General features: G+C 31.5%; 6 protein-coding genes and 1 long non-coding RNA gene across 11 annotated transcripts; 4 read left to right on the top strand and 3 right to left on the bottom strand.

The window, feature by feature from the left end:
- Window positions 1–79: 79 nt before the first annotated feature.
- Window positions 80–4,403, bottom strand: LOC105828476 (nudC domain-containing protein 1). 3 transcript variants are annotated; one of them, XM_012666812.3, is made up of 5 exons: window positions 4,146–4,403; window positions 3,222–3,367; window positions 2,135–3,119; window positions 916–1,286; window positions 80–445 (listed from the first exon to the last, which is right to left on the bottom strand). In XM_012666812.3, the coding sequence occupies exons 2-5, from the start codon at window positions 3,334–3,336 to the stop codon at window positions 246–248; spliced, it is 1,671 nt and encodes a 556-aa protein (XP_012522266.1). In that variant the 5' UTR covers window positions 3,337–3,367; window positions 4,146–4,403; the 3' UTR covers window positions 80–245. The 3 variants fall into 3 exon arrangements, with proteins under 3 accessions (XP_012522266.1, XP_012522265.1, XP_036140258.1); XM_012666811.3 differs by lacking the exon at window positions 4,146–4,403 and adding an exon at window positions 3,687–3,777; XM_036284365.1 differs by lacking the exon at window positions 4,146–4,403 and adding an exon at window positions 3,753–3,771.
- Window positions 4,404–5,102: 699 nt separating this feature from the next.
- Window positions 5,103–8,120, bottom strand: LOC105828480 (decaprenyl-diphosphate synthase subunit 2). Of its 2 annotated transcripts, none has more exons than XM_012666817.3 (7): window positions 7,986–8,120; window positions 6,847–7,219; window positions 6,642–6,767; window positions 6,329–6,536; window positions 5,957–6,223; window positions 5,703–5,858; window positions 5,103–5,582 (listed from the first exon to the last, which is right to left on the bottom strand). In XM_012666817.3, the coding sequence occupies exons 2-7, from the start codon at window positions 7,179–7,181 to the stop codon at window positions 5,427–5,429; spliced, it is 1,248 nt and encodes a 415-aa protein (XP_012522271.1). In that variant the 5' UTR covers window positions 7,182–7,219; window positions 7,986–8,120; the 3' UTR covers window positions 5,103–5,426. The 2 variants fall into 2 exon arrangements, with proteins under 2 accessions (XP_012522271.1, XP_012522272.1); XM_012666818.3 differs by having other exon boundaries at window positions 8,023–8,118.
- Window positions 8,121–8,271: 151 nt separating this feature from the next.
- LOC105828478 (ATP-binding cassette sub-family B member 7, mitochondrial) lies at window positions 8,272–15,625 on the top strand. Of its 2 annotated transcripts, XM_036284363.1 has the most exons (12): window positions 8,272–8,588; window positions 10,910–11,161; window positions 11,241–11,448; window positions 11,691–11,857; window positions 11,963–12,241; window positions 12,327–12,501; window positions 12,688–12,845; window positions 12,966–13,129; window positions 13,264–13,393; window positions 13,505–13,780; window positions 13,855–14,119; window positions 15,412–15,625. In XM_036284363.1, exons 1-11 carry the CDS (start codon window positions 8,418–8,420, stop codon window positions 14,101–14,103), a joined length of 2,229 nt encoding a protein of 742 aa, XP_036140256.1. In that variant the 5' UTR covers window positions 8,272–8,417; the 3' UTR covers window positions 14,104–14,119; window positions 15,412–15,625. The 2 variants fall into 2 exon arrangements, with proteins under 2 accessions (XP_036140256.1, XP_012522268.1); XM_012666814.3 differs by lacking the exon at window positions 15,412–15,625 and having other exon boundaries at window positions 13,855–14,534.
- On the top strand, window positions 8,575–10,600 carry LOC105828479 (SET domain-containing protein 4). The gene is made up of 2 exons (XM_012666816.2): window positions 8,575–8,663; window positions 9,087–10,600. The coding sequence occupies exon 2, from the start codon at window positions 9,102–9,104 to the stop codon at window positions 10,422–10,424; it is 1,323 nt and encodes a 440-aa protein (XP_012522270.1). The 5' UTR covers window positions 8,575–8,663; window positions 9,087–9,101; the 3' UTR covers window positions 10,425–10,600.
- On the top strand, window positions 15,487–19,370 carry LOC105828477 (putative leucine-rich repeat-containing protein DDB_G0290503). Its single transcript, XM_012666813.3, has 9 exons — window positions 15,487–15,625; window positions 15,768–15,871; window positions 15,946–16,097; window positions 16,179–16,397; window positions 16,506–16,625; window positions 16,715–16,950; window positions 17,032–17,101; window positions 17,178–17,650; window positions 18,007–19,370. The coding sequence occupies exons 1-9, from the start codon at window positions 15,558–15,560 to the stop codon at window positions 19,199–19,201; spliced, it is 2,637 nt and encodes an 878-aa protein (XP_012522267.1). The 5' UTR covers window positions 15,487–15,557; the 3' UTR covers window positions 19,202–19,370.
- A 434-nt stretch (window positions 19,371–19,804) lies between these two features.
- LOC105828472 (trafficking protein particle complex subunit 3) lies at window positions 19,805–21,098 on the top strand. Its single transcript, XM_012666804.2, has 2 exons — window positions 19,805–19,946; window positions 20,341–21,098. Exons 1-2 carry the CDS (start codon window positions 19,908–19,910, stop codon window positions 20,836–20,838), a joined length of 537 nt encoding a protein of 178 aa, XP_012522258.1. The 5' UTR covers window positions 19,805–19,907; the 3' UTR covers window positions 20,839–21,098.
- On the bottom strand, window positions 20,925–21,432 carry LOC114254040. Its single transcript, XR_003625456.2, has 2 exons — window positions 21,376–21,432; window positions 20,925–21,307 (listed from the first exon to the last, which is right to left on the bottom strand). It is a non-coding gene; the product is annotated as an uncharacterized LOC114254040 (long non-coding RNA).
- Between the last annotated feature and the right edge of the window lie 2,744 nt (window positions 21,433–24,176).

Raw genomic sequence — 24,176 nt, 5'->3', positions numbered from 1 at the left:
AAAAATTGAAAATTTTAATTAATATTTTCGCCAAAAAAGTATCGATATTGACATATCACAAATTAAAATAGAACTAGAATAAATAATTATTATATAGTTTATTGCAGCTGCAATTATTAATTTAGTTATTGCAAATATTTATAAAAAATTTGTGATAAATACATTCACAAGAAACTGTTATACATAGATTTAGAAAATTCTTAATTCTTCGTTTATCTTTGTAATAATTGCAGACAGTACAATTATCACATGTGAACTTGTAAACGATATAATTTATCCTTTGAAAGTACAATAAGGAATTTGTTCGTAGCAACTACCCCCATGATGGGGGAAGCTTCGCAGTTGAGGTCCACAATTCTCTGTTTAGCGGATCCTGCTCTGACATCAGGTCTTTCGTACACGAACACGTGTCTTGTGTGTTCTACTATAGCTATATACGAACCATCTGTGACAAAATAATTAATTCTTAGAAATGTCATATTGACAGTTATTATATCATTAATCATTATTATTATATCATTATTAACAATAATAAATTGAATATTAGATCAATATGTGAATGATACAAGAAATAAATCCTCAAATTAAATAATGATGTTACAACCTGTAAAGAATTTATTGCAAAAAATATCATAGTTTTTTTTTCAGATGTTAATAAACATAATTAAATTTGATCATCCAATTAATTTGAGAATTATAGTTTCAGTTTACATTTACAATTATGTTTCAAATCCGACGATCATATTGCATGCAGTTAATAGAATTGAAAAATGTAATTACACAGTACAAATATTATTAAGCATTACTATATTACTATATTATTATATTATTATATTACAATAACATTACTTCTTAATTCTTGTATTTATTATTAAATCAGAGAAATATATTCAAAAAATATATCTATTGCCTTACCAATAGGAGACACGCAAAACTTCTTATTAGTTTTGCTAGCTTCAACATAACCAAATCCAGGAAAACTGTGAATGTGTTTCAGGTTCCAATGGGTATTGCCATTTCCATTCCCCATTTCCCAGACACAAGCATCATGATCGTATCTTAGACATACCATTTGTCCCTGTTTTCTTTTGTACGTAAACAATACGTGATTATTGCTTCCTAATCTAGATAGATGAGTAGTCATCTGTGTTAGAAGATTAATCCTTTGCAAAAAGTTATCTTTCCCTTCTAAATCGCACTCTTCTAATTCTTCAGTATTGAATCCCACACAAGGCTGATCTTCTCCAACACTGTTAGTTTGTTGATCTGTACATAAATGTGCTAGCCTGTGTAAATAATGGTATGTTATATAGTATTGTGAATAATCATTAAAAAATATATATATACATATATATTATAATGAATAAAATTATTAAAATAAAATGAATTATAAAATAATTGAAAGGATTTCTTATAAAACCAAACAAGTCTATTTTTTTAAATTTTTTAAATAAGTTTTTAAAATAGTAAAAAAAGCCTAAAACTATATATTCTAAGAAAAAATACTATTATTTATGTATATAAAAGGATGCTTTTTTGTAAATAAAATTTTATAAAAGTAAAAGTAAAAAAACTGTTTTATATTTTAAATATTTTTTTATTCACCTTCATCATTATTGATATTATTTAAAAAATTAATGTAAAATATAGAATAAATAAGTAATAAACATAAAATGCTTGCAAGAACCAAATAAATAAAAAAATGATTCGTTTTATTTTTTAAATATGGTTTAAAATATAAATAAAAGCTTACAAAACTTTATTCCGATATCTTATTTGTACACACACGTGCGCGCGCGCGCACGCGTATGTATACATATATTGTATATATGTATATTCCATCTTGAGAAAATTACTATATTTTTACAATAAACGATTTAAAAATGTCGTTTATTTCCCAAAAATGTAATTTTTAAAACTTGTTTGGTTTTTGTAGAAAACCTTTCAATTAAATATTACATAAAATATTAAAAATAACATTAATATTATATAAATAAAGCTATGCATTCGCTCTCTCTCTCTCTCTCTCTCTCTCTCTCTCTCTCTCTCTCTCTCTCTCCCTCTCTCTCGATTAAAACTACCACAATTTATACCACATGTATAACAACTGCATAGTAAATTATAAAAAAAGTACCTTGCATGAATTTCTGCAGCAAGAACCTCATTGGGTAAACATTCGCCTCCAGTATCACCTTTGATCAATTCGTTCCACATCAATCCACTTTCATATTTACTTAGATCAATTTGCAAAGTGTCTTCCTTGTGCCTCCAAGTTGCCATATTCTCCTCTAATCTATGTTGGCATTGCCCTTGTATTAATATCTCATTATCTATTGTGACAGATAATTCTAAAGGCTTCACATTTATCTTAGGTCGTTTATCACTGTGCTGCTTCGGCACTTTAATCCAAACAGTAACTGATTCTTCATCCTGGGACCAATAATACTTCGGGATCTTTATTTGCGAATTCGACGCGACGCTCGATTGTTCTGTTACAGACTCTTTCTCTTGCACGTTCTCATTCTCGAAACCAATGTTATCTTGACAAATAGAATGCAAATAGTTTCCATTTTCTTCCACATAAACATAGTCTACGCTGCCTTGTACCTTCAATATCTGTTTATCTACATTATTAACTTTTGTTATTTCATTTTCTGTATACAAGTGATACGACAGTAATATGAGCTGTGTATACTTCTTTTGATTCACACCTACAGCAATGGCACACATGGTTAAAATAATTCTTGAGCTTTTTGCCACATATTGAACATTCATAATAATTCCAGGCTCCTCAAGAGTTATTAAAAAGACTTTTTTATTTTCTCCTGTATAGCCTATCAATATGTGCAGGTTTTTATCACCATTAGAAATTACCACAATATTATTTGAGGTAAATCCAATTGATGGATTATAAATTATGTTCGACAAGCACCCATCTGTATGTAATTTATATACTTGATCTAAGGAACCATCCTTATCTAGACGCCAGACAGCTGAAGTCTCGTCGATAAACCAGCACGACATGTCGTGCACATTGTTAAATAAATGATTATGAAAAGCGAAGAGCCTTGCTTCCAGCCAGGATTCTTGATTTTGATTTGGCTCCAATCTATATACATCTGAAATTTTTGTATCAAAAGATCTCTATTTCCTTCTTTTTTGGCTGTGTGTCCAAGATATGCAATTATATGTATAATACTTCATAATATATATGTACTTACAATTACATAGTTTGTTTTCGGAAATTATAAGAATGGTCTCATTGGAAAATTGATACTTCTCAAAAGACGAGTTTGTCAAACTTTTATCAGGGCGTAACTCGATTATATCCGTCATTGTTTCTCATAAAATAAAACTAAATTAATATCTGAAAAGTAAAAACACGAAAAATTTGATTATAAGACAAGTCATTTACAGAAACCTAACCTAATCATTATCGTGAATTAAGGACGCTTATTATCATGATTATATCGTCATCTAATAATTATATTATTAAAATAAAACATTTTCTAGACACATTGAAAAAATATAAAAATGTAAAATAATTGTTTCGATTACTGTCGCTTTTATCAATTATTAGAATAGTAGTATTTTAGAATAAAAAATATGACCGCTATATTAAAATTACAAATTTTATGTATATTTTAATTAATAAAATTGAAATTAATAATTTTTAATCAAAATACATTATCTGCATAGAATTAAAGAGATTTGTTTATTTCTGCATTGCTGCACTAGAGCAATAAAGGTACCTCTTCACACTGACGTTTGACGCTCATTTTCAGCGTCAAAAGACATCACGTGACTAAAAATAAAGATACCCATTCGTCATTTTTAGTCACGTGATGTCTTTTGACGCTGAAAATGGCGTCAAGCGTCAGCGTGAAAAAGCACCTTTAGGGTGCTTGACGTCAATTTGATGATCAATACTGTAATTATGTTGGTAATCTGACTTAAATTATGTGGGGTTTTAATTTAATATAAATAAAGCTTCTCACAATTAACTTTTACTTTAACTGGAGTTAAATTAATCTTAACATAACTAACTGCATGAGTTAGGTTTTTATTTATGTAACTTTTAACTAAACTGAATTAATTTTATAATCCATCAACTTTAATTTAATTAAAAAAATATATTAACTTACCCAACACTGCAGAAGTGTACATGCAATGGCCTTTACATATAGAGTTCAATCGAGTTATGCATCGTAGCAATCGTGGCGCAACGAGTTGTGCGCAGTTGTGCATGTGCTTCGTCCCGGAGATTCGAATTTAATTAAATCCAATTGATCTGATTTTTATTCAATTGCTATCTTTCGGAAAATAATGACAAACCAAGAGGTGTTCCCCTGAATGTTCCTCTAATTAAAATATTGATATCTTAATGCAATTTTCTCAGACTTCCTGATTTGGATTATTTAAATTTAACAATAAACATAAGAACGATTTGCAAAGTTTATATGCAGCTCCAATTATGCTACACACTAAACATAAGCATGATCATGTTAAATTAAATTTATAAAATTATTTATAAAATAAAAAAAATTATTTATAAAATAAAAAAATTAAAATACAAGACACACTTAAAACACACTTAACAAATGACTATCCATATTTTATTATCTATATGCTATAAAAGAAAGTATTAATAACATAATTCAAAATAATTTATAAAAAATAATTTAATTATCAGTTTTTACATTATAAAGTGTAAAGACAAGATTTAACATGTTATATATATATATATGCATATAAAAGATTTATGAAAGAAGAACATTTTTATATCAAAATATCTGATTTCTATATATACAAAGGTGTTTATAAAAAATATATATAAATCCAAAAAATTCTTATGTAATAAATAACTTACAAATATTTTATAACATTACTATTATTAAAATTAAATGTTTTTTAACAACTCCTAAAGCCCATTTTATAATAACAGTAACAAAACTGTAGAAGTAGAGAATGTAAGCAACGCAATAATTTAGAGAGATGTTAAGCAGATTTGAATTCGGGTTCCCTGTTTCCACAGGCTAGTTCTCTCATCATTACGCCATATTGTTTCAATTACTTTTATTCCAATTACTTTCTATTCTGTCTGCTTATAATATAAGTCCCTAACTGATTAGAATTTTCTGAATCTGTTACCTGAGTCCTTTCGATTCTGAATATTAACTAAAAAAATCTTTTGACCCAAATATCTTACAAGAATAAACTGTTTTTAGTAAAGTAAAGACCAGGGGTAACAAAATAAGCAATTCCCATTTCATGACTCATCTATACTGCTTACTGTCATTATAGAATGGGCTTAATATAAATATTTTTTTAAAAAGAGTTAAGGATTTATCTCTTAATTATGATATATAAAAAAGCGACTTCTAACTCACATCTTGAATAAAAAATTAAAAAATATATATCTTTTGTTAAAAGTCACCTATGGCAACAATAATATTGGATAATGCTTTTCTAGCATCATTTTCCTTAAATACACTTAAAAGTTCCATTGCTTTTTGCGAGTGTTCCTTTACGAGCTCTTTAGTTAATCCAATACCTGGACCAGCTGCGACAATATCGAGCACCTATATATACATAAAACATTATTCTATATACGTCAAACATGTAATACTTCTATTGAACATATTATGAAGAACAATAATTCAATTAAGCATAAATCTTGTTAAATATTAATTTTTTTAAACCTTTAAATAGTCGACGTTTTCAACAGATTCTAATCCTTTATCGAGTTCCACTAATATTGATGGGTCGTGTTCAACATGAAACATAATTGGAGCTGCACACAAATTTTGTAAAATTTCTTTATCTTTATTGATGCATAAACCCAAGTCCAAGGAAGCCTACGAAGATGTTATTTCACAAGATAGAATCAATAATTTTACAAAATTATTACACAAATTATACAAATTTAATATTTAATTAAAATATAATACATTACCTGCCAAGCTAAAGCCAAGTGTTTCCCAAACTCATAACCTTTCTCCTCTATTTCTTTGCTATGGCCAGCTATTTTTAATGTACTTTGACAGCCTTTTCCAAGCAACGATCCAGCACCATAAGTATTTAAAAGCGTCCATTCCTTCAGTGCATAGCCCGTACGATCCTCAGGTGGTATCGACGGTATGGGAAAATTTTGATTGTCCCTGCGTGCTACAAATTCTGCTTGACATAAATCTCTTACTGCAGCCGATATTAATAACAAAAGCTGAAAAATATATTTTTCAAGTTACAAATCTTTTAAATTAAAAAAAAACTATTTTTTCTTATAATAAATAATGACAGTATAAGTAAATAAAATGACAATAATTACATCCTGATTTTTAAGAGCCGCCATTTCAGTGCAACTAGTGCTCAGCAAGTAATCACCACACAGTAATGCTATTTTATTACCAAAAGTTATATTGTTCAATTCTGAAGGGTCCAGAGACCCTGTATATGTTGTATTTAGATTTACCAACCCTCTATGTATCAAATTGCTAGTGCGTATCATCTCTGTAATTTCCGCCAATGCTCTTTGACTAAAATGTATTTAAATTATTTAGTAGGAATACTTTTTTCTCTTGAAAGAGTATATTTTATATTTTGTATCATCAACGGTGTTCATATTTTTATGCACAGCATACCTGTGTAAAACGCCTGCAGCTTTATCCTCTTCTATTGGTTTTGCATTTAAATGGCCGGCAGCTTTGGAGATTAACAACAAAATGAGACCAAATGCTTGAGTGTTAGGTCCATTACAAATAATGGTTCTATTGTAAAAAAGACAAGGGAATATAAATAAAATTTATGTTCTTTGGAAAAGTTTGATAATAATTACATGATATTTACTTGGCTGTTTTCAATACAGGATGATTTGATCCAACCAGCTTCCTCAGGTGCAATGCGACATTGGCAATTTCATCGCTTAACAGCCATCTTAAACTTAAAAAAGATGTTGGATATCCAACGATCTTCTCTGCCTCTGACATTGTTTTATTCCAGTCTGTCTTTTGGCTCACTGCTAACTTGTTCTCAGCATGATTAACATTACTAAAGTAGAATCTGTCTCGTACAGAAATACAGACTGTTCTCTGGACTTGGAAGGTCTTATGTGACTTCCATGCAACTGTAGTCATAAAACTGTTGCATTTCCAAATCCTGAACATGACTATGTTTGCAGACATCGTCTAATTCACTTCTTAAATTACTGTAGACTAAAATTCTAGAAAAAAAGTATGTTATTATTTAGTTTATACCAGATAGATTCAGCTTATATCAGATTTATACCAGAAAAATTCAGAATTAACATGTAAATACAGTATATATGAACAGGATACATGCATTTTAATTAAAATTTATTGCTCTGTCATTAAGAATGTTAAATAATAAAAATTATTTATAAGTATAATAATAAAAAAGATAAAATAAAGACTTTTAAATAGGACATTGCAAAGGTAAGAATTTAAATGTCACATAGTTAAGAAACTACATGTCTGTATTCAAGGATTTATTCAAGTATGTAAATCATTAAACTTTCTCTTCTGACCTAAATTTCCAAAATTTCTCATACAAAATTGCACTGTCCATATTTTTAGAAAAAAATATATCTTTTTACTTAAAACTAATACTAAAAAACTTCTAAAAATCCTCACTAGTCAGTATTAATGTTAACTTAATAACAATGCAATTTCCTTAAGCAAATTTTTCTGGTATCAATCTAAATAAATTATGTTAGTTGTTAAAACCGCGATTCTCTCATCCTCTTGAATCAAGTTCCAGAAAAGAAGTTGAGCAATATGTCAATAAAAAATTGTTTTAAATTTAAATTTAAATTTTAAATTTAAATGGAATTTTTTGCAATACTTACAAAAAGGATGTAAAAATAGGTCAAATAATTTATTCATATAAATACTAAAGCTAATGACAACATAATAGCCGCGAGTGAAATGGAATAAAATTTTTTCACGACATTCAATCGAAGAACTCACCGATTGTTGGACGGATTAAATTAAATGAAAGAAATACCGTGCACAGCTTGTTCAAATCGTATTTGCGAGCCTGGAATGTCACATACTTTACACATACAACCACATACAACCGGAGCGTCCAGAGCATTGACTACGGTATTATTGAAGACGCCCGGTCTGTCTGTTTTTGTCTTTCTTTCGTTGTCTTGCGTGAAAATCGTGCTCCGAGCTCTAGTAATTTCGTACTAGGGATCTAGGGATTCTGTATGAGTGTAGGCGGATCGTCATGCTTACCACCGCGTGTTTCACTCTAATCACTACTCACGGCTCACGGTTAAGGTTAGAATTCATTGATTACATGATTGCCGTTGACATACATCGATTCGTAATGAGATTTATTTTATTGTCTACTTAATATTTTCACGAGAAGAGAAAAGGAAATTATAAGAAATTATGCTGAGCGTACTGTGCGGCGGTCTGTCGCGTGAGGTGTCGCGTAACAAGAAGAAACTGTGGAGTATGACGAGAAACACGTATAGCAGCGGAGTTACGACACGATTACTATTATCTAATAGGTTCCACGCTGCCGAGCGTAATTCTGTAATTTCTTCTCTGGGTGTCAGGGTAATACATCCGACAATTCTATATTTATAAATATGTTATAACATCTGTGCATTATGTTACCAATTATATAAACAGGTATACACACGTGTATTCTGTTTTTTACATTTGTTTTAAAATGTTATATAATATTTTATATTGTACATCTACTTTATTATTTATCGGATTACGCATATTTTATTATATTTTATTCAATATTTTATTCAATATTTTATAGATTTTGTATTTTAATATTTATAAGGTAAGGTGAGTTCTTTAATTTAATAATGCAATTGAACAATGTTTTATATGAATTAAAAAACTCGCCTGTAATTAATAATTCAGGTGCATATATCATAAGTATTTTGTGCAACATTATATTAAAATTTAAGATCTCTTATGTACAAAGACATTTTATGTTTATTGAGATATAACACTATGTGTAATATAATGGTCATAATTGATTTGAAAACTTATAGGTAACTTGTTTGCAATAAAGATTTTTTGTTACTGCTCCTACAGATGTAATATCGTACAATGGGGCGAACGTTGAGAAAACGCCGCCAGAAGAAGAGGCTTAATTTCGTAAAATCAAATGAGAACACTGATGAGTCTTTGATACGTTTAAAGTCCTGGCTCCTAAGCGAAAACTGCATGTCGATTTCTTACTTGATACCAGAGCACTTTTCCCTCTCAGGCAGAGGGTTAAAAACAATAAAGCGAATAGAAAGTAACGAAATCTTGATTCAATTACCGCTTCAAATGTTGATAACGACGGATGCCTTAATGCAGAGTGACATTAAAACTTTGTTCCTGTATAACACTGCTGACAGTTTCAGTTCCCAGTGTATGCTCGCAATGTTTATCATATATGAAATGCATTTGGGGATAAAGTCCAAGTGGTATTTTTATCTACAAACACTTCCACAGTCTTTCACAAATCCAGATTTTTGTACCAACAGAGAGAAAGCAATGTTACCAGGCTTCATCTTGCATCCTTTACATCAAGCACATAAATTACAAGAAGATTTTTCTTTGTTAATGAAAGCTGTAAAATATCTGGCTGTCAGTAGAAATCGTTGTCCTCATTGCAATGTGCATTTGCAAGAGATAATAACATTCGCGAAGTATAAATGGGCATACTACATTGTCAACACGCGGGCAGTGTACATAGACGCTAAATTCTGCAAGGAAAATATATTTAATATAAAACAGCCTAATAATCTGGCTCTTGCACCTTTTTTGGATTTATTTAATCACAACGTGAACGCCGCCGTTAAAGTATCTGTCGTCACAGACGATTGTCAGAATCAATTTTATCAAATTGTAACTTTAAAGCCGTTTGATGAAAAAATGCAAGTATTTATTAATTACGGCGCGCATAACAATCTCAAGTTGTACATCGATTACGGATTTTTCATTCCATGTAATCCACTCGATGAAATTAAGTTTGACATCCTTGATGTACAGAGATGTTTTGATATTTCGAAGAATAAGTTAGATTTCATTATGCTCAATAGCTTTCACGAGAATATGTCATTCACTCGCGACGGTCTAAATTATAATGCGACAATGACATTATTTATATTGAGTACAAATTTGGAGAGAGATCGTTGGAAGTTAAAGATATATGGCGAAATATTTAATACAAATGAACGTTGTATAATCAACAAACTAGGAATAAGTATTTTAAACTTGAAGAAAATCGAATATGCGTGTATTTTAAGTAATATGAAGCATGTGAAACTGAAAAGCCTTAGCTTTTCAATCGCGATTGATCTCGTAGAGGAATATATTAATATCTTAGATGCAGCACTCAGTTGTATGGAAAAAGTAGGAAAAGGTTCATTATTTAATTAAATATTTTACTGTATAAGAAATTTTTTGTCATAAACTTTTTTACAGTATAACATACTGTAAAATGTGTTCAGAAAATGAATTTTGTACACACTTATATATAAAATTGTATTAAACATAAGATACTTTGTTTTTACAAAATATTGTTAATAGAATAATAAATAACAGTCAACGAGTAATTCTCTAATTTCTCATTTATCCATTGCATGCGAAATAAATAAATAAATAAATATTTTAAATGCTAAATATTTCTTGAAACATAAATTATTTAATGCATATAATAGTTTATCAATTTATCGAACTATATATTTTGTCATGCAAAGTAAAGAAGGTGATCAGTTTCTCATTTGACTTTACATCTCAACTATTTTTCGAATATTTTAATTAGATGAACCATATGTGAATATATTAGTTACATGTTTATAAATCTATAATTATTAGATTTATTGTGGCATAAATTGTTTATTTCTAAAAATTAAATCTTTTAGTGTTGCAGCGGCAATGTAATCGATCGTGCTCAAAAGAAAAAGAATGTCCCACAATCAAAATCTGTTGTACCGCCAGTAAAATTTGTATCGGTAGTTACTGGATTAACTGGAGCAAAGCCTGGCCAGCAGAAAAGAAACTGCTTTCATCCTGGAATCTCTAATTTGAGCAGAGATGCCATTGATTCAGGTGATAAAGCACCAATTACTAGTATGGACATGCTAAAAGCCATGCTGAGATACATTTGGCCAGAAGTAAGTAATACTTGTGTTTCTTATAGTTTAAGCAATATGTACACGACATTATTTTATTACACTTATTATATTTTTGTAGGATGATCCAGAAATACGGAAAAGAGTGAAAATAGCATTGGGTCTACTTGTAGGAGCTAAAGTCTTAAACGTTTGTGTGCCATTTATTTTTAAATATGTGGTAGATATTTTGAATGCCCATACTGTAGCAGTAACTGGCAGTGCAGCGATGAATTTAACAACTGCACCTGCGACAGTTGCAACTGTAGCAACATCACTACTTGTAGGATGTAAGGATATTGTCTTATTTCAGAACATTTTAATCCTTTCAATGTTATGAATATATTCAGTACAAACAGTCCAGTCTTAAGAGTAGAACAAATAAAAATAGAAGAACGTTAAAGATAAATAGAATATCATATGCATGCAAGATTTATTCAATAAAATTATTCAATATTGAAAGGATTAATAACGTAATCAGATTTCTCTTAATGTATGATTTTAAATAATTCCAGAGTGATCTTCTTTGCAGATGGAATAGCACGGGGTGGTGCAGCCGGTTTCAACGAGCTTAGAAACGCGGTTTTTGCGAAGGTCGCGCAGCATTCTATTCGTAAAATAGCGAAAAATGTTTTTGTGCATTTGCACAATCTCGATATGGCTTTTCATTTAAGCAGACAGACTGGTGCTCTATCAAAGGTTACTATTCTAAATTTAGCAATTTTTTTTACTATTTTTTAGTCAAGAATATGTTTAAAAAACTGTGCTTGAAAAACAACTTAAAACTGATTATAATTATTGCAGACAATCGATCGTGGCAGTCGTGGTATCAATTTCGTTCTAAACGCCATGGTATTTAATATTGTGCCTACAGTATTCGAACTGGCGTTAGTTAGTGCAATATTGGGAATAAAATGTGGACCGGAATACTCGGCCGTTGCGTTGGGTTGTGTGGGCATTTACACTATATTTACATTAACTGTTACACAGTGGCGTACCAAATTCAGAATACGTATGAATCAAGCGGAAAATGAGGCGGGTAATAAAGCAATAGATTCGCTTATCAATTATGAAACTGTAAAGGTCAGTAGTAAGATGTAAATTTTGTTTAAATTTCTTTTAAAGAGATTTTTAAAAACTTAAATTTATATTATATTTTGCCTTATAGTATTTTAATAATGAGAAATTCGAAACAGAAAGATATGATCAATCTTTGAAGAAATATGAAACATCGTCCCTCAAAACCAGCACGAGCTTAGCAATGTTGAATTTCGGGCAAAATGCCATTTTCAGCGGAGCGCTGAGTCTCATCATGGTATTGGCAGCACAAAGTATCGTAAATGGTATGATCACTAATTTATAGTGCAAATTTATTGCTTCTTTAATCAATGTTAAATTATAAAGTACTTTAAGAAAAATTAATACTTGTATCTATTTTTTTATATTATAAATATAATTTTTATATTTTATAAATATTTTTACATTTAAATAGATACAATATTTTATAAATATTTTTACATTTTTTACAGGTACTATGACTGTTGGTGACTTAGTAATGGTGAATGGGTTGTTATTCCAACTTTCAGTTCCTTTAGGTTTCTTAGGTTCTGTTTATCGAGAAGTGAGACAAGCTTTTATTGATATGCAAACCATGTTTACTCTCATGACAATGGACGCTGCAATTAAAGTAAGATTATTTAGATGCGAAGTATTAAAAGACTGTTCATCTGTTCTCTTATCTACAATATAATCTACATAATCTATACTTTACAAATAATTAAATTGTTCTTTGGATCGTTATTAACAGTCAAAAGAAAACGCATTAAGATTTTATGTGACGCCAGATTCGTCAGAAATTCAATTTAAAAACGTTAATTTCCAATACATTGAAGGAAAACCCATTTTAAAAGATGTATCATTCAGTATACCGAGTGGAAAGAAGGTTGCTATTGTTGGAGGATCTGGTTGTGGGTAAGGTATTAGGTATATACAAATTGTCCCCAATACATAGACAACTAATTCATCAATAGATTTATCAATGTTCATTATTTAATAATTGTTGATAATTTTTTATAATTATTTCATGCAGCTTTTTATTGTTTTAGTAAAACTACAATCGTGAGATTGCTGTATAGATTTTTTGAGCCACAGAATGGCAATATTTACATCAATGGTCAGAACATTCAAGATATCGATTTGGAGGATCTCAGGCAATGTATTTCAATTGTACCACAGGTAAAATTAATGTTTTTTTTTTCAAACTTTTTTCTATTCTGATAATTAGGAATTAATTTACATGTAAACACCACAGCATTTTTTGCAACATGTTTCAAAATAAAATTGCAGGATACGGTACTCTTTCATGAAAGTATATTTTATAATCTGCACTATGGTAATTTGAGAAAATCGCGCGACGAAGTTTTCGAAGCTGCAAAGATGGCAGATATACATGACTCGATAATGAAATGGCCGCAAGGATACGAGACACCCGTGGGCGAACGTGGTTTGAAGTTAAGCGGAGGAGAAAAACAAAGGGTTGCAATTGCTAGAGCAATTTTGAAAAGCAGTCCCATACTGATTTTCGATGAAGCTACCTCTTCGTTGGACTCTTGGACAGAACAGGTAAGTTTCAGTATTGTAGTATTTTGTCATATTATTTAAATAATGCACAGTCTTTTAATAATTTTTTTTTACAGAATATCGATGCGACTCTACGTAAAGTGACGGAAAAACGGACTTCTATCGTGATCGCACATCGTTTATTAACAGTTATGGATGCTGATGATATACTTGTGCTAGATCAGGGTAATTTAGTCGAAAGGGGCACACACAAGTCATTGCATTCTACACCAAATTCTTTATATAGAAAATTGTGGGATGCTCAATTTAGACATGAAAAGTCTCAAGAACTAAAAGAAAAGTGTCAAGCTGAACAGCTTAATTAAAAATAATATAATCTAGGTAAAGAGATATTATTTATAATACGAAATGAAAGTCTTAGTCTTTTTACAAATTAATTAGAGATTATTTAATTACCTTAAATCTTGCTTTATAATTGAAATTTGACAGATATATGAAATATACAAATAATTTCATAGATAATAATAAAATATCACGGTTCAATGTGTACAAATACAAGTATTAAAAATAAGTGAAATTTATAAGTGTTAATTTTTTAAGTTAGGTATTCATGTTTCAAATATTGTAATTGAAATATAATTGAAACTTAATATTTTAATATATGAGATATACAGAAATAATTTTATAGATAGTAATAAAATATCACAGTGCTGTGTATACAAATATAAGTATCAAAGATAGTATTTGTTACAGTCAGTGTATATTAAATAGTAATAAACAAATATTATGCTTATAATCTTTTTATTACAATTAAATAGCCTTTTTTGTTGTCTATATATTTTTTATATTTAGAATATTTTGAAAATAATACCATAATACAAATTATTCAAGAAATTTTTTAAATAATTTGTATATACTTAAAGGAAAAAACTCAAATAAATAATTAAAATTTTCGGGAATTAAAAAAAAGGCTTAATTAATTTTTTTAAAACTTTGTATATGAAAAATTAATAATAAATAAGCAATAAATTCTTCGCGACTTCTCCATGAAGAAGAGGTGAGTGTTCAAATTTCTTTTCGTAACCTGCCTCAACAATGCGTCATTGGCACCTGCTCTAGGTGGACAATTGTCATGCATCGATTTAATATATGGAACTTTTCTTTCCCTGAAATTTCTAAATTATATTCTTGAAATATTATAATATTGATTTATGTAATAAAAAAATGTTTTCATTGGTATCTAAAAAAAACTTAAAAATATGTAATTTATTGAAAGATATAACTCAACAAAAATATGTGGACGTGATTCTCTCTCTCTCTCTCTCTCTCTCTCTCTCTCTCTCTCTCTCTCTCTCTCTCTCTTTCTCTGAGTACATATATAGTTATCTAATTGTGTCTTTATTTGAAAAATGTTATTAATTCTCATATAATGAAATATTAACATATACGTACATTATATAATTATTTGCAGACTGCATTTAAGCAACTATTATGTGTCTATTTAATGTCCAAGCAAATCAAATTTTAAATTTAATTTCCTGTTTTTTATGAATCTAATTTAAACTGCAGTAAATAATAAATTTTAATATTTAAAATATTTTAATTTTCACGATTTATTTTATTTTATTAAATTAAATTATTGAAAAAACCATTGATTACTAATGCTTGCACAGATGTTGCCTTGACAACCATTTGAAACAATTATGGTCGTCGACTAGCCTGCAATGAATGTTTGACAGTTCTCTGACAATTTGATACTATGAAGATTAATTGCATATATTTACAATGCGAGTTGTAATACACTGCGCATAAATATAAAATGCAAACTGAAGATACTACTTCTGTCTTACCAGTAGTACAACTTAATGTGCATAGAACAGTCACTAGGTAAAAGCAAAAACTTTGAGAGTATCAATATAAATCATGACGTAATATTACACAAGAAGATATGTTATCAAAAAGTCCATGTAATTTAGATTAAAAAAAATTATCTTTTATCTATTAAATATAATGTATTTATGAATTGTAGAAAAACACAGCCTTGTTTAAAAGATTCAACACTGGAATCAAAAAAGCTGTCAGCTTGCAAAAATATATTACTTCCGAGCAAAAAATGCTTAAATCCCTTACTTGGTTTGTATAAAAACTCATTAAAGTATACTCGTTATGTTGTAATATTTCATTATGTTGCACATATATGTGTGTAGGTGCACCATATAGAGACAGCATGAAACAGCAATCACTATTGGATGAACAAAAATCTAATAAAAGTATGCTCAAGCAAAGGATAATGTCAGCAAAAATGCTTCGTTTTAAAGAATTACAAAATCAATTAGCTGATGCACATTATCATCTTAATGTAGGTACAGAAAATATATTCTAATGTATATATTTAATACTAAAACTATTTATTTAATATAAAATTAATTTTCCTTTGAAGGAACTAGCAAACGAAAACAGATTATTAAAGGCGTTACAGAAAAGACAGGATTCTGCATTGAGACGTTATGAAGGAACAAATGCCGAGCTACCGAGGCTTATCAATTCGCATCATGAAGAGTTGAGAGTACTTCAAACAAAATATAAGAAATTGAAGGAATTACATAAAGATACATGCAATATGTTAAGGGAAAAAGAAAACGAACTTTATTCTGTGAATGTAAGTTTCTCAATTATTTATTTTTTTTTAATATTATATGTATATAATAATATAATGTTTCACTTTTAATGTGTGTCGCTATGAATTTCTCAATATTCTCATTTATAGTCACAAAATAAGCATCTATTGCAACTTAGTAAAGATCGAAATCTCGAGGAGAGAGAAAAATTACAGTTACAATTATCCGACATGAATTATAAAATGCAACAGCAACAAAAAACTATACAGGTGATTTTCAGCATTTATTTTCAGAAATTTACAGAAGCATTTAAAGAAATAGAAAAAATATCTTTTTAACTAACATATCTTTTTTGCAGGTGTTACACAGGAAACTCACCCTTGAAACTAAAAGCTTGAAGCATCAATTACATGTTGAGATTTCTAAGCACAAAGAGACACAAAAGAATTTACAAGAGACGATAGAGAAATTGAAAAATTTAGAATGTTTATTAGACAATAGAGAAAAAAGATTGTACTATAATGGTCAATTGCCAATTTATAATAAAGAAAAAAACTTAGGTAGTCATTCTCTTACAAATCTTAGAGATGTCAGGTAAAAAAAATATATATTTGCATTATTTTGTCTAATAGTATACAAAAAATAAATTTTTTATATAAATATACTATATTTTAGCATCTCTAATCCAATTAAAGCATCTAGTAGAAGTAAAAAAAGTGAAAATGGTATGCCAAAGGATAATTTGGTAAGCATATTGTAACTTGTGTATGATTAAGCATTAATACAAAAATTCAATAAAAAATAATTTAATGTGATTGCAGCCATCACTCGACATATTAGAATCCAATGACGATGAAAAAGTAACTCGGCTAACAAATAATGTTAATCGCAATCATTCTGTAGATCAGTTAAAATCAGAAACAATGGCAAACTTACAACAGATACGAAAGTTTCGTTTACAAAGATCGCCACATATGCGTAAAACTGCTCATTCAATGGATGACTTGAGGCTTAGATCAAGGGATTTAGAAACGAGAGCGCATGACGATGAAAAAGTCAAATCGACAGATTATACAGCGATACTGGAGAGAGACGAATTAAATAATCAAAATGAAAGCGGCAAATTGAGAAAATTATTTAATCGATTAAAAAATCAGAATTCACAAAAATTGCAGAAGGAGTTGAATCCTGATTTCGATTATTCATCCGAAGATGGAGAAAGTGAGAATGATGCTAGTGAATATTACATTCAGTCTTATGATACTCCACAAAAATCTAGAGAATTGTACGCAAGGTATGTGCATGTATCAAGTAATTGTTAATTTGACTAAATTTTTTAATTTAAGTTATTTAACTTGATTAAATTTAATCAAGTTAAATAACTTTTATCATAGAATATATTTTTTTAATCATGTAGAGCAACGTTGTAATTAAATCTTTTTAAAAATAAATAAAAGGAATAAGCACGATATTTAGAGTGCAAATTTTTATATAATTAGTATATATAAATATAATTTATTGATATACTTAAATGTTTCTTTTTATGTAAATTTGTTTAACGTAGCATCTATATTTGAGTAAAATTATGTAAATATAACAATCCTCGATTTTAATTCTCCTGCTAATGTTCCCTTGTTGTACTTGTTATAGATTGATTAATAGCACAGATACTTCCGACACTTTGGACGATATAATGAAAAAGGCAAGAGATTATAGTGACGATGAGGAGAAGGAGGAGGAGGCGGCAGAATTGAACACACATCTAGTAGAAGACTTAATGTTTCAGAAGGACAAGTACAAGAGTAAATTAAAAATATTACGTTATAGGGATAACGATCTTTATAACAGTGGTTCCGACGTTGATTCCGACGGAAAGATATATACGAACGGGGATTTTTCCATTGAATATAAAAGCAATGGCCTTCAAACTAATTTACCTAAGTACATGGAAGAGCAAATCGGTGCCGCTCATTCGGAATACAACACTTTGGACGTCGCGGAACGATCTGCGAGAAGATCAAAGGGTGTACAGCAGAGGATATCTGATAACGCTCAGAATGATGTCAACGTAGGTAGCACAGATGTTTCTCAACAATTTTCAAATAAAATATCGCTGGATAAAGAACAACTTTTAGCAAGTAAGGAAGTAGATAATGCCTTCACGAACATCAAAAAAGAAGATTGTACAAAAGAAGAAGAAACAAAATATTTAGAAGATCAGTCAATGTGTGTGGACATATCACGTGACAAGTTTTATTGTGATATAAACAACACATCTGAAAAAATGGAAACTCTAACAAGTTCGGAGAATAAGAAAATCGAAAAAAACTCACAGCAAGTCTATGAAAAGGATGAGAGCAGTCAGCCCATGGATAATATGGAAAAAGAATATTTTCAGTCTGAAGCGAAAGAAATGTCCAGTGTGATGTACCGCGATGAACAAATGTCGAATAAAAATGACGTCAATACAGGAACGCAGAATAAATCGAACGCTTCGTTAGAGAATGTTGACGAATCACCCAACAATGTGATTCGCCAGACTGAACAGGATAATGGCATAAAGAGCGAAGCGAAAGAACTAAAACAAGCGACAAGTGACAAGAAGAAAATTAACTACAATAAGGAGAAGTTGTTGGCCACGATGAAAGCTATCGACGACAACGAAAATATTGAGTTCCTAAGCCAAGGATTCAAGAATCATAACGTGAGCCGGATGCAGATAATGGAGAACCTGCATCGCGGCTTACCGGCACACTCAAAGCCAAAGCGCGATATTATTAGAGATATATTTGAGGACAATCATATAGAAAGTAAAGTCAGGAGCACTTGTAGTAAATCTCATTGAAATTTTAGAAATGATCGCATTAGGGATCATAATAAAGAGCACAAGTCCTACTTTCGTCTTGCCTTCCTTAATTCCATTGAGCTTTTTATTCGCGAATTTTGCCAAGAGGAGAAATAAAATATTTAAAGAAGGAATTCCTTCTTAATATAATGTATTAATTAATAAATACATTATATACTTTTTTGTGTATTGAAGTTTTTATCAACTTGAGGATGCCATCAAATATTGAATATATTTCTGAAATAAATAACAAGGCAATGTATATGATATCTTTATTTTACTTCTATTTTCTATAAATATAATAAAATTAAGTATATGTTATTTTTTAAATAAATAAAATAATTTTAAACAAATGTAGTGTATTTTTTAATGAAAAGAGCTAGATCAATTGTCTTCTATTTTATTAAGATAATTATTAATTATCAGTTATATTAACAGTGCGGATGAAAGATAACTCGATATTTTTAAATAAATATAAAAATAAATCGTCGAAAAAGTGTGAAAATTTTTTGAATAATTTTAATCTCTTAGTTACTTTAATTTTTATTTGGAACTTTGAGTTACTCTTCTAATGTAAACAGATAACAAACAGTTGTCAAGTAATGCCCAGTGACGCAGTGACTTCAGTGGTACTGATGGTTAATGGGCCACTATATAGTAGAATGCTCTAGGCTCAATTACTCCAATAGGGCCGTTCGTTGTCAATATGTCACGAACAGGAACAAAACTTGATGCAAAGAAAGTGGCAAGTATCACGCTTTTTCGTAACAAAATATTTACGTACTATCGTTCGTTATGAGTAGAAGATACGCTTGATTCTTTTGCATCTGTTTCAAATACAAGATTATTGTTGAACAGAGTTTTGAGGTTATCGTCATGTACATTTTTTTAAAGAGAGAACATATCTTTTGGGATACATTTTTAAATATAGATATCTTTTTTAGTTCCCCAGTAATTATCGATCGTTTCGCAAGAATGAATGTTAATGCATCAGAGCTAATTACAACAGAGCTGACATAATTAAATTTAATTCACATGTTAACAGATAACGAAATTTTAAGGCACACATACATTCATGCCTTAGATGTTAACATCGAATTAAAGTTATAGAAATAACATTGTTCTTTTACTGGTTTTAGAACTCTGAACTATTTACCCTGACCTATGGCTCGCTCGTGTCCCAGTTGCTCCAGGACTATGAAAATGTGGAGGATGTCAACAAGCAGCTGGAAAGAATGGGATACAACATTGGGATACGATTGATAGAGGACTTCCTGGCGCGGACCGGCTCCGGCCGATGCTACGACTTTCGGGACACGGCAGAGAAGATTCAGAGTGGCTTCAAGATATTCCTCGGCATAACGCCATCGATCACGAACTGGAGTCCAGCTGGTGACGAGTTTTCCCTCTGTTTCGAGACGAATCCCTTGACAGAATTTGTAGAGCTGCCAGATAACTATTCGAATCTCAAGTATTGCAACATACTGCCTGGCGTGCTCAGGGGCGCTTGCGAAATGGTGCAGATGGAAGTTGCCTGTTGGTTCGTGCAGGATCAGCTCAAGAATGACAATGTGACGGAGCTGCGGGTGAAGTTTGTTAAGAGACTGGAGGATGCGATACCGGCGGGCGAGGATTAAACACTTTAAAAAGCCCGTTACTTAAATATGTATACAAACGATACCCGCGATATCGTGCATATGTCGGACTAATGACGCAGTATATAAATATATTTCTCTTGTATTTATTAAGATGTATTGTAACAATTAGGCGTACATTTCCGTCGCTTGCATTCCGCGTACTTTTGATTGATAAAAGTAATAGTGAATATTTCATTCTCATGTTAATGTTCACAACGATAGTGAGACAGGCAATATATGTATATCGAGTTTGTTTTTAATATGGTATCCTGAGTTATTCCCTACCTTATACTAAGATAAATATAATAATATAACTTTTTGTATGATCTGTTATTATGTCTTATTTTATATTTTACTTTTATGCTAAAGGATTTTTATTTCTTTTGGATGATTAGATGTCAGTAGTTTCCTTGCGAATAGTGCAATAGTCCGTCTTTTGTGAGTTTAATGTGTCACATCCGTGCGTAGTCTGTAACGAAGATTTAAGCTTTAAGTCATTTTATAAAAATACTCAATTGTGATCAGTCAATTTCTTACAGCTCAATGCTTAAGGGCCTAAACACAATGCCAGGCAACAGGCAATAGGAATAGAAATAATGAAAGAGGATCTTCTCTCTTTCTCTCTTTCTTTATTTATTATTCCTATTCCTATTGCCTGTTGCCTGGCATTGTGTTTAGGCCTTAAGTCTTCATTGTAGCAGAGAGGAACCTGAGAGCGGTCATCGCGTCGTTTTAGGTGTTTTCATCCATCAGCGTCTCTATGTGCACAAAATGTCTACATTAAACTATGTAGTCAAATATCTATGAATCCCATAGGTAATGTGCATGACTTTTTGGGTCTCTTCTATGCTATGTCCACGTTTATTTGGTTCTGTTTCATGCTATACCCGTAAATTTTTCAATTATATGCATTCATATTTTAAATCTGTTTTATGCAAATGTGCATAATCGTGTTCTATAAATGTGCAATACCACATATACATGATATAAATTCAATTAATTGATTTGATAAAAATTCACTCACCGATTGCTGTCGCTGCTCCTGCTGCTGATGCTGCTACTGTGACTGCTACATTCCTTTTCCGGAATACCGAGTCGCTCCATGGATGCCGCTTTCTGCTGACATCATCCTGCTATTCTTGAACCACACATTAATAACGATCGCCCGATACTTTATTCGGCAATCCCGATATTACGGATAATATATCACACACGAGTAAAACGTAAACCGTGCGCGAGAATTTCACTTGGCGCGACCGTTACATTTGGAAAAATACGGTGCGAAGGACGGCTCGTCTGATTGGCGGCGAAAATCATGGCACGAAAGTGGCGTGACGTCACGTAACTTCGTGGAAACGTAGGCCGAGGAAAGCGGTGAGAGAACCGTTTGAATGAAAATTACGCGCCGAGATACAATGAACGGAGACAAATTCGTTTCGTATACTCGCACGACGACTAGAGCACTTCATCACTTAATTGGCACTCGTGATGTTCTATCGAATGTATCCTCTTCACACTTTGCTCGAACGCGCCCGCGAACACTTCACTTGAAATCGAAGGCACACGCACGATGCCGCGCTTTACACATGAATACTATCTTTGTTTGATCGTACTATGTTGTTACAATCTCACATAGCTCGCGTGTCGTTTGCTAGCGCGGCGGCACTCTCAACACAACAGTACCTGCGCACAATGAATTCTGGACACGCGAGACACGCACGGAGTCGACAGAACGTCCGACCGGCGCTGGAGCGCGGAGCAACATGGCGGCGGCAGCGGCGTACGTGACTCGGCGGTAGTCGGCGCAGGCGCGGCGAGTCAACAAGTCGGTCGCCTAGCAACGCCGAGTGGCGCCGACTAGCGCCGAGTACCGCCGAGTCTGCCTCTCAGCGGTTACGTACGCCATGTTACCTCGCGTTCCAGCACCGATCAGACGTTCTGTCGACTCCGTGCGTGTCTCGCGTGTTCAGAATTGAATTGTGCGGTGTTGTGCAGATACGGTGTTGTGTTGAGAATGCCGTCGTGCTAGCAAACGATACGCGAGCTATGTGAGATCGTACGTAGCAGAGGTCGTATTTATGTGTAAAGTGCAGCATCATGCGTTTGCCTTCGGGGTTTCGAGTAAAGTGCTCGCGTGCGCGTTCCAGCAAAGTGTTTGCTCGAAGGGGATACGTTCGGTAGAATATCGCGAGTGCCAATTAAGTGAAGTGGTACTAGTCGTCGTGCAAGCATACGAAATAATACAAAATTCTCGAAACGAATTTGACTTCGTTGTATCTCGGCGCGTAATTTTCATTCAAACGATTTTCTCATCGCTTTCCTCGGCCTGCGTTTTCATGAGCTTACGTAACGTCACGCCACTTTCGTGTCAATGATTTTCGTTCCGGGCAAAGTTTTCGTGTGCGCGTATTCGCTCGAGGAGGGTACGCAATCCGTTCAATAGAATGTCGGTCGTGCCAATAATGAAACTTTACTAGTCGTCGCGCAATCATACAGAGATACAAAACTCTGGGAGCGAATTGCTAATTTCCCAGACAGCACATGTAGATTATGAGAACGATAATAGGATATTGCGAAAGTATATTGCAATATTCGTATAATATTAGAGATACGTCTGTAATATGGCGAGTATATACTCATAACGTACTATGTCCGCGTTGCCTTATCCCATAGAATTTCGCTGGCAGTTTATGAGAATATACCGAATATATCTTAAGAATGTTATACGTATGTCTAAAGTATATCTTTAGTATATTCACAATATGTCTACAGTATGTTCACATTATATGGGCTCATGCATAATGAGAGGAATAAAAGGAACAAGGAATTAAACATACAGAATTAGCAAGAAGAAATAAGAAGAGGAGTTAATCATTTCGCACATCAGGAAGCTATCGCAAAAAATGAAGCGTAATATCTGTTGAATACGCTGGGGTGCTTTGGGAAATTATGCTTAGATAATTGTAGGTTATAACCTAAATAATATATGTATATATACAATATATATATATTATTATAGTTTACGTTACTATATTATATCTTATGTACATACCAGAGTTATCTGGGCGTAATTCCTGAGAAAACCACGTTGTCCGTGAGTTCGTGTTCGCACGTTCACACCCTACACTTCACCACGTGTCTGCATCACACGGCAGACGAAAATGCGTAACGTTACAGATCATAGATAGCGTTGACATGATTCACTTTCGATATTACGCGGATATTTTGGAAATATGTGATAGATATACATGAGATATATCATAGGATATTTTACGGATGTTTTGAGTATATTAGATATAATCTCAGTATATTCAGTAGGAGTTGCGAAGTTCAGTCGC

This window comes from Monomorium pharaonis, chromosome 3 (genome assembly GCF_013373865.1).
Source record: "Monomorium pharaonis isolate MP-MQ-018 chromosome 3, ASM1337386v2, whole genome shotgun sequence".
NCBI lineage: Eukaryota > Metazoa > Arthropoda > Insecta > Hymenoptera > Formicidae > Monomorium > Monomorium pharaonis.
This window is presented reverse-complemented; position numbering and strand designations above follow the sequence as displayed.

Bases quoted from the DNA above. Each gene is read 5' to 3' on its own strand.
- LOC105828479 (XM_012666816.2), top strand. From the start codon at position 9,102: ATGGGGCGAACGTTGAGAAAACGCCGCCAGAAGAAGAGGCTTAATTTC.
- LOC105828478 (XM_036284363.1), top strand. From the start codon at position 8,418: ATGCTGAGCGTACTGTGCGGCGGTCTGTCGCGTGAGGTGTCGCGTAAC. The intron at 11,449-11,690 runs GTAAGGATATTG...TCTTCTTTGCAG, and splicing joins AACATCACTACTTGTAGGAT to ATGGAATAGCACGGGGTGGT. The intron at 13,394-13,504 runs GTAAAATTAATG...ATAAAATTGCAG, and splicing joins GTATTTCAATTGTACCACAG to GATACGGTACTCTTTCATGA.
- LOC105828477 (XM_012666813.3), top strand. From the start codon at position 15,558: ATGCAAACTGAAGATACTACTTCTGTCTTACCAGTAGTACAACTTAAT. The intron at 15,626-15,767 runs GTAAAAGCAAAA...TATGAATTGTAG, and splicing joins GTGCATAGAACAGTCACTAG to AAAAACACAGCCTTGTTTAA. The intron at 16,398-16,505 runs GTAAGTTTCTCA...TCTCATTTATAG, and splicing joins ACGAACTTTATTCTGTGAAT to TCACAAAATAAGCATCTATT.
- LOC105828476 (XM_012666812.3), bottom strand. From the start codon at position 3,336: ATGACGGATATAATCGAGTTACGCCCTGATAAAAGTTTGACAAACTCG. The intron at 3,120-3,221 runs GTAAGTACATAT...CAAAAATTTCAG, and splicing joins CGAAAACAAACTATGTAATT to ATGTATATAGATTGGAGCCA. The intron at 446-915 runs GTAAGGCAATAG...ATTTTGTCACAG, and splicing joins GTTTTGCGTGTCTCCTATTG to ATGGTTCGTATATAGCTATA.
- LOC105828472 (XM_012666804.2), top strand. From the start codon at position 19,908: ATGTCACGAACAGGAACAAAACTTGATGCAAAGAAAGTG. The intron at 19,947-20,340 runs GCAAGTATCACG...TACTGGTTTTAG, and splicing joins AACTTGATGCAAAGAAAGTG to AACTCTGAACTATTTACCCT.
- LOC105828480 (XM_012666817.3), bottom strand. From the start codon at position 7,181: ATGTCTGCAAACATAGTCATGTTCAGGATTTGGAAATGCAACAGTTTT. The intron at 5,859-5,956 runs GTAATGTATTAT...ACATCTTCGTAG, and splicing joins ACTTGGCTTTAGCTTGGCAG to GCTTCCTTGGACTTGGGTTT. The intron at 5,583-5,702 runs GTTTAAAAAAAT...ATGTATATATAG, and splicing joins AAAACGTCGACTATTTAAAG to GTGCTCGATATTGTCGCAGC.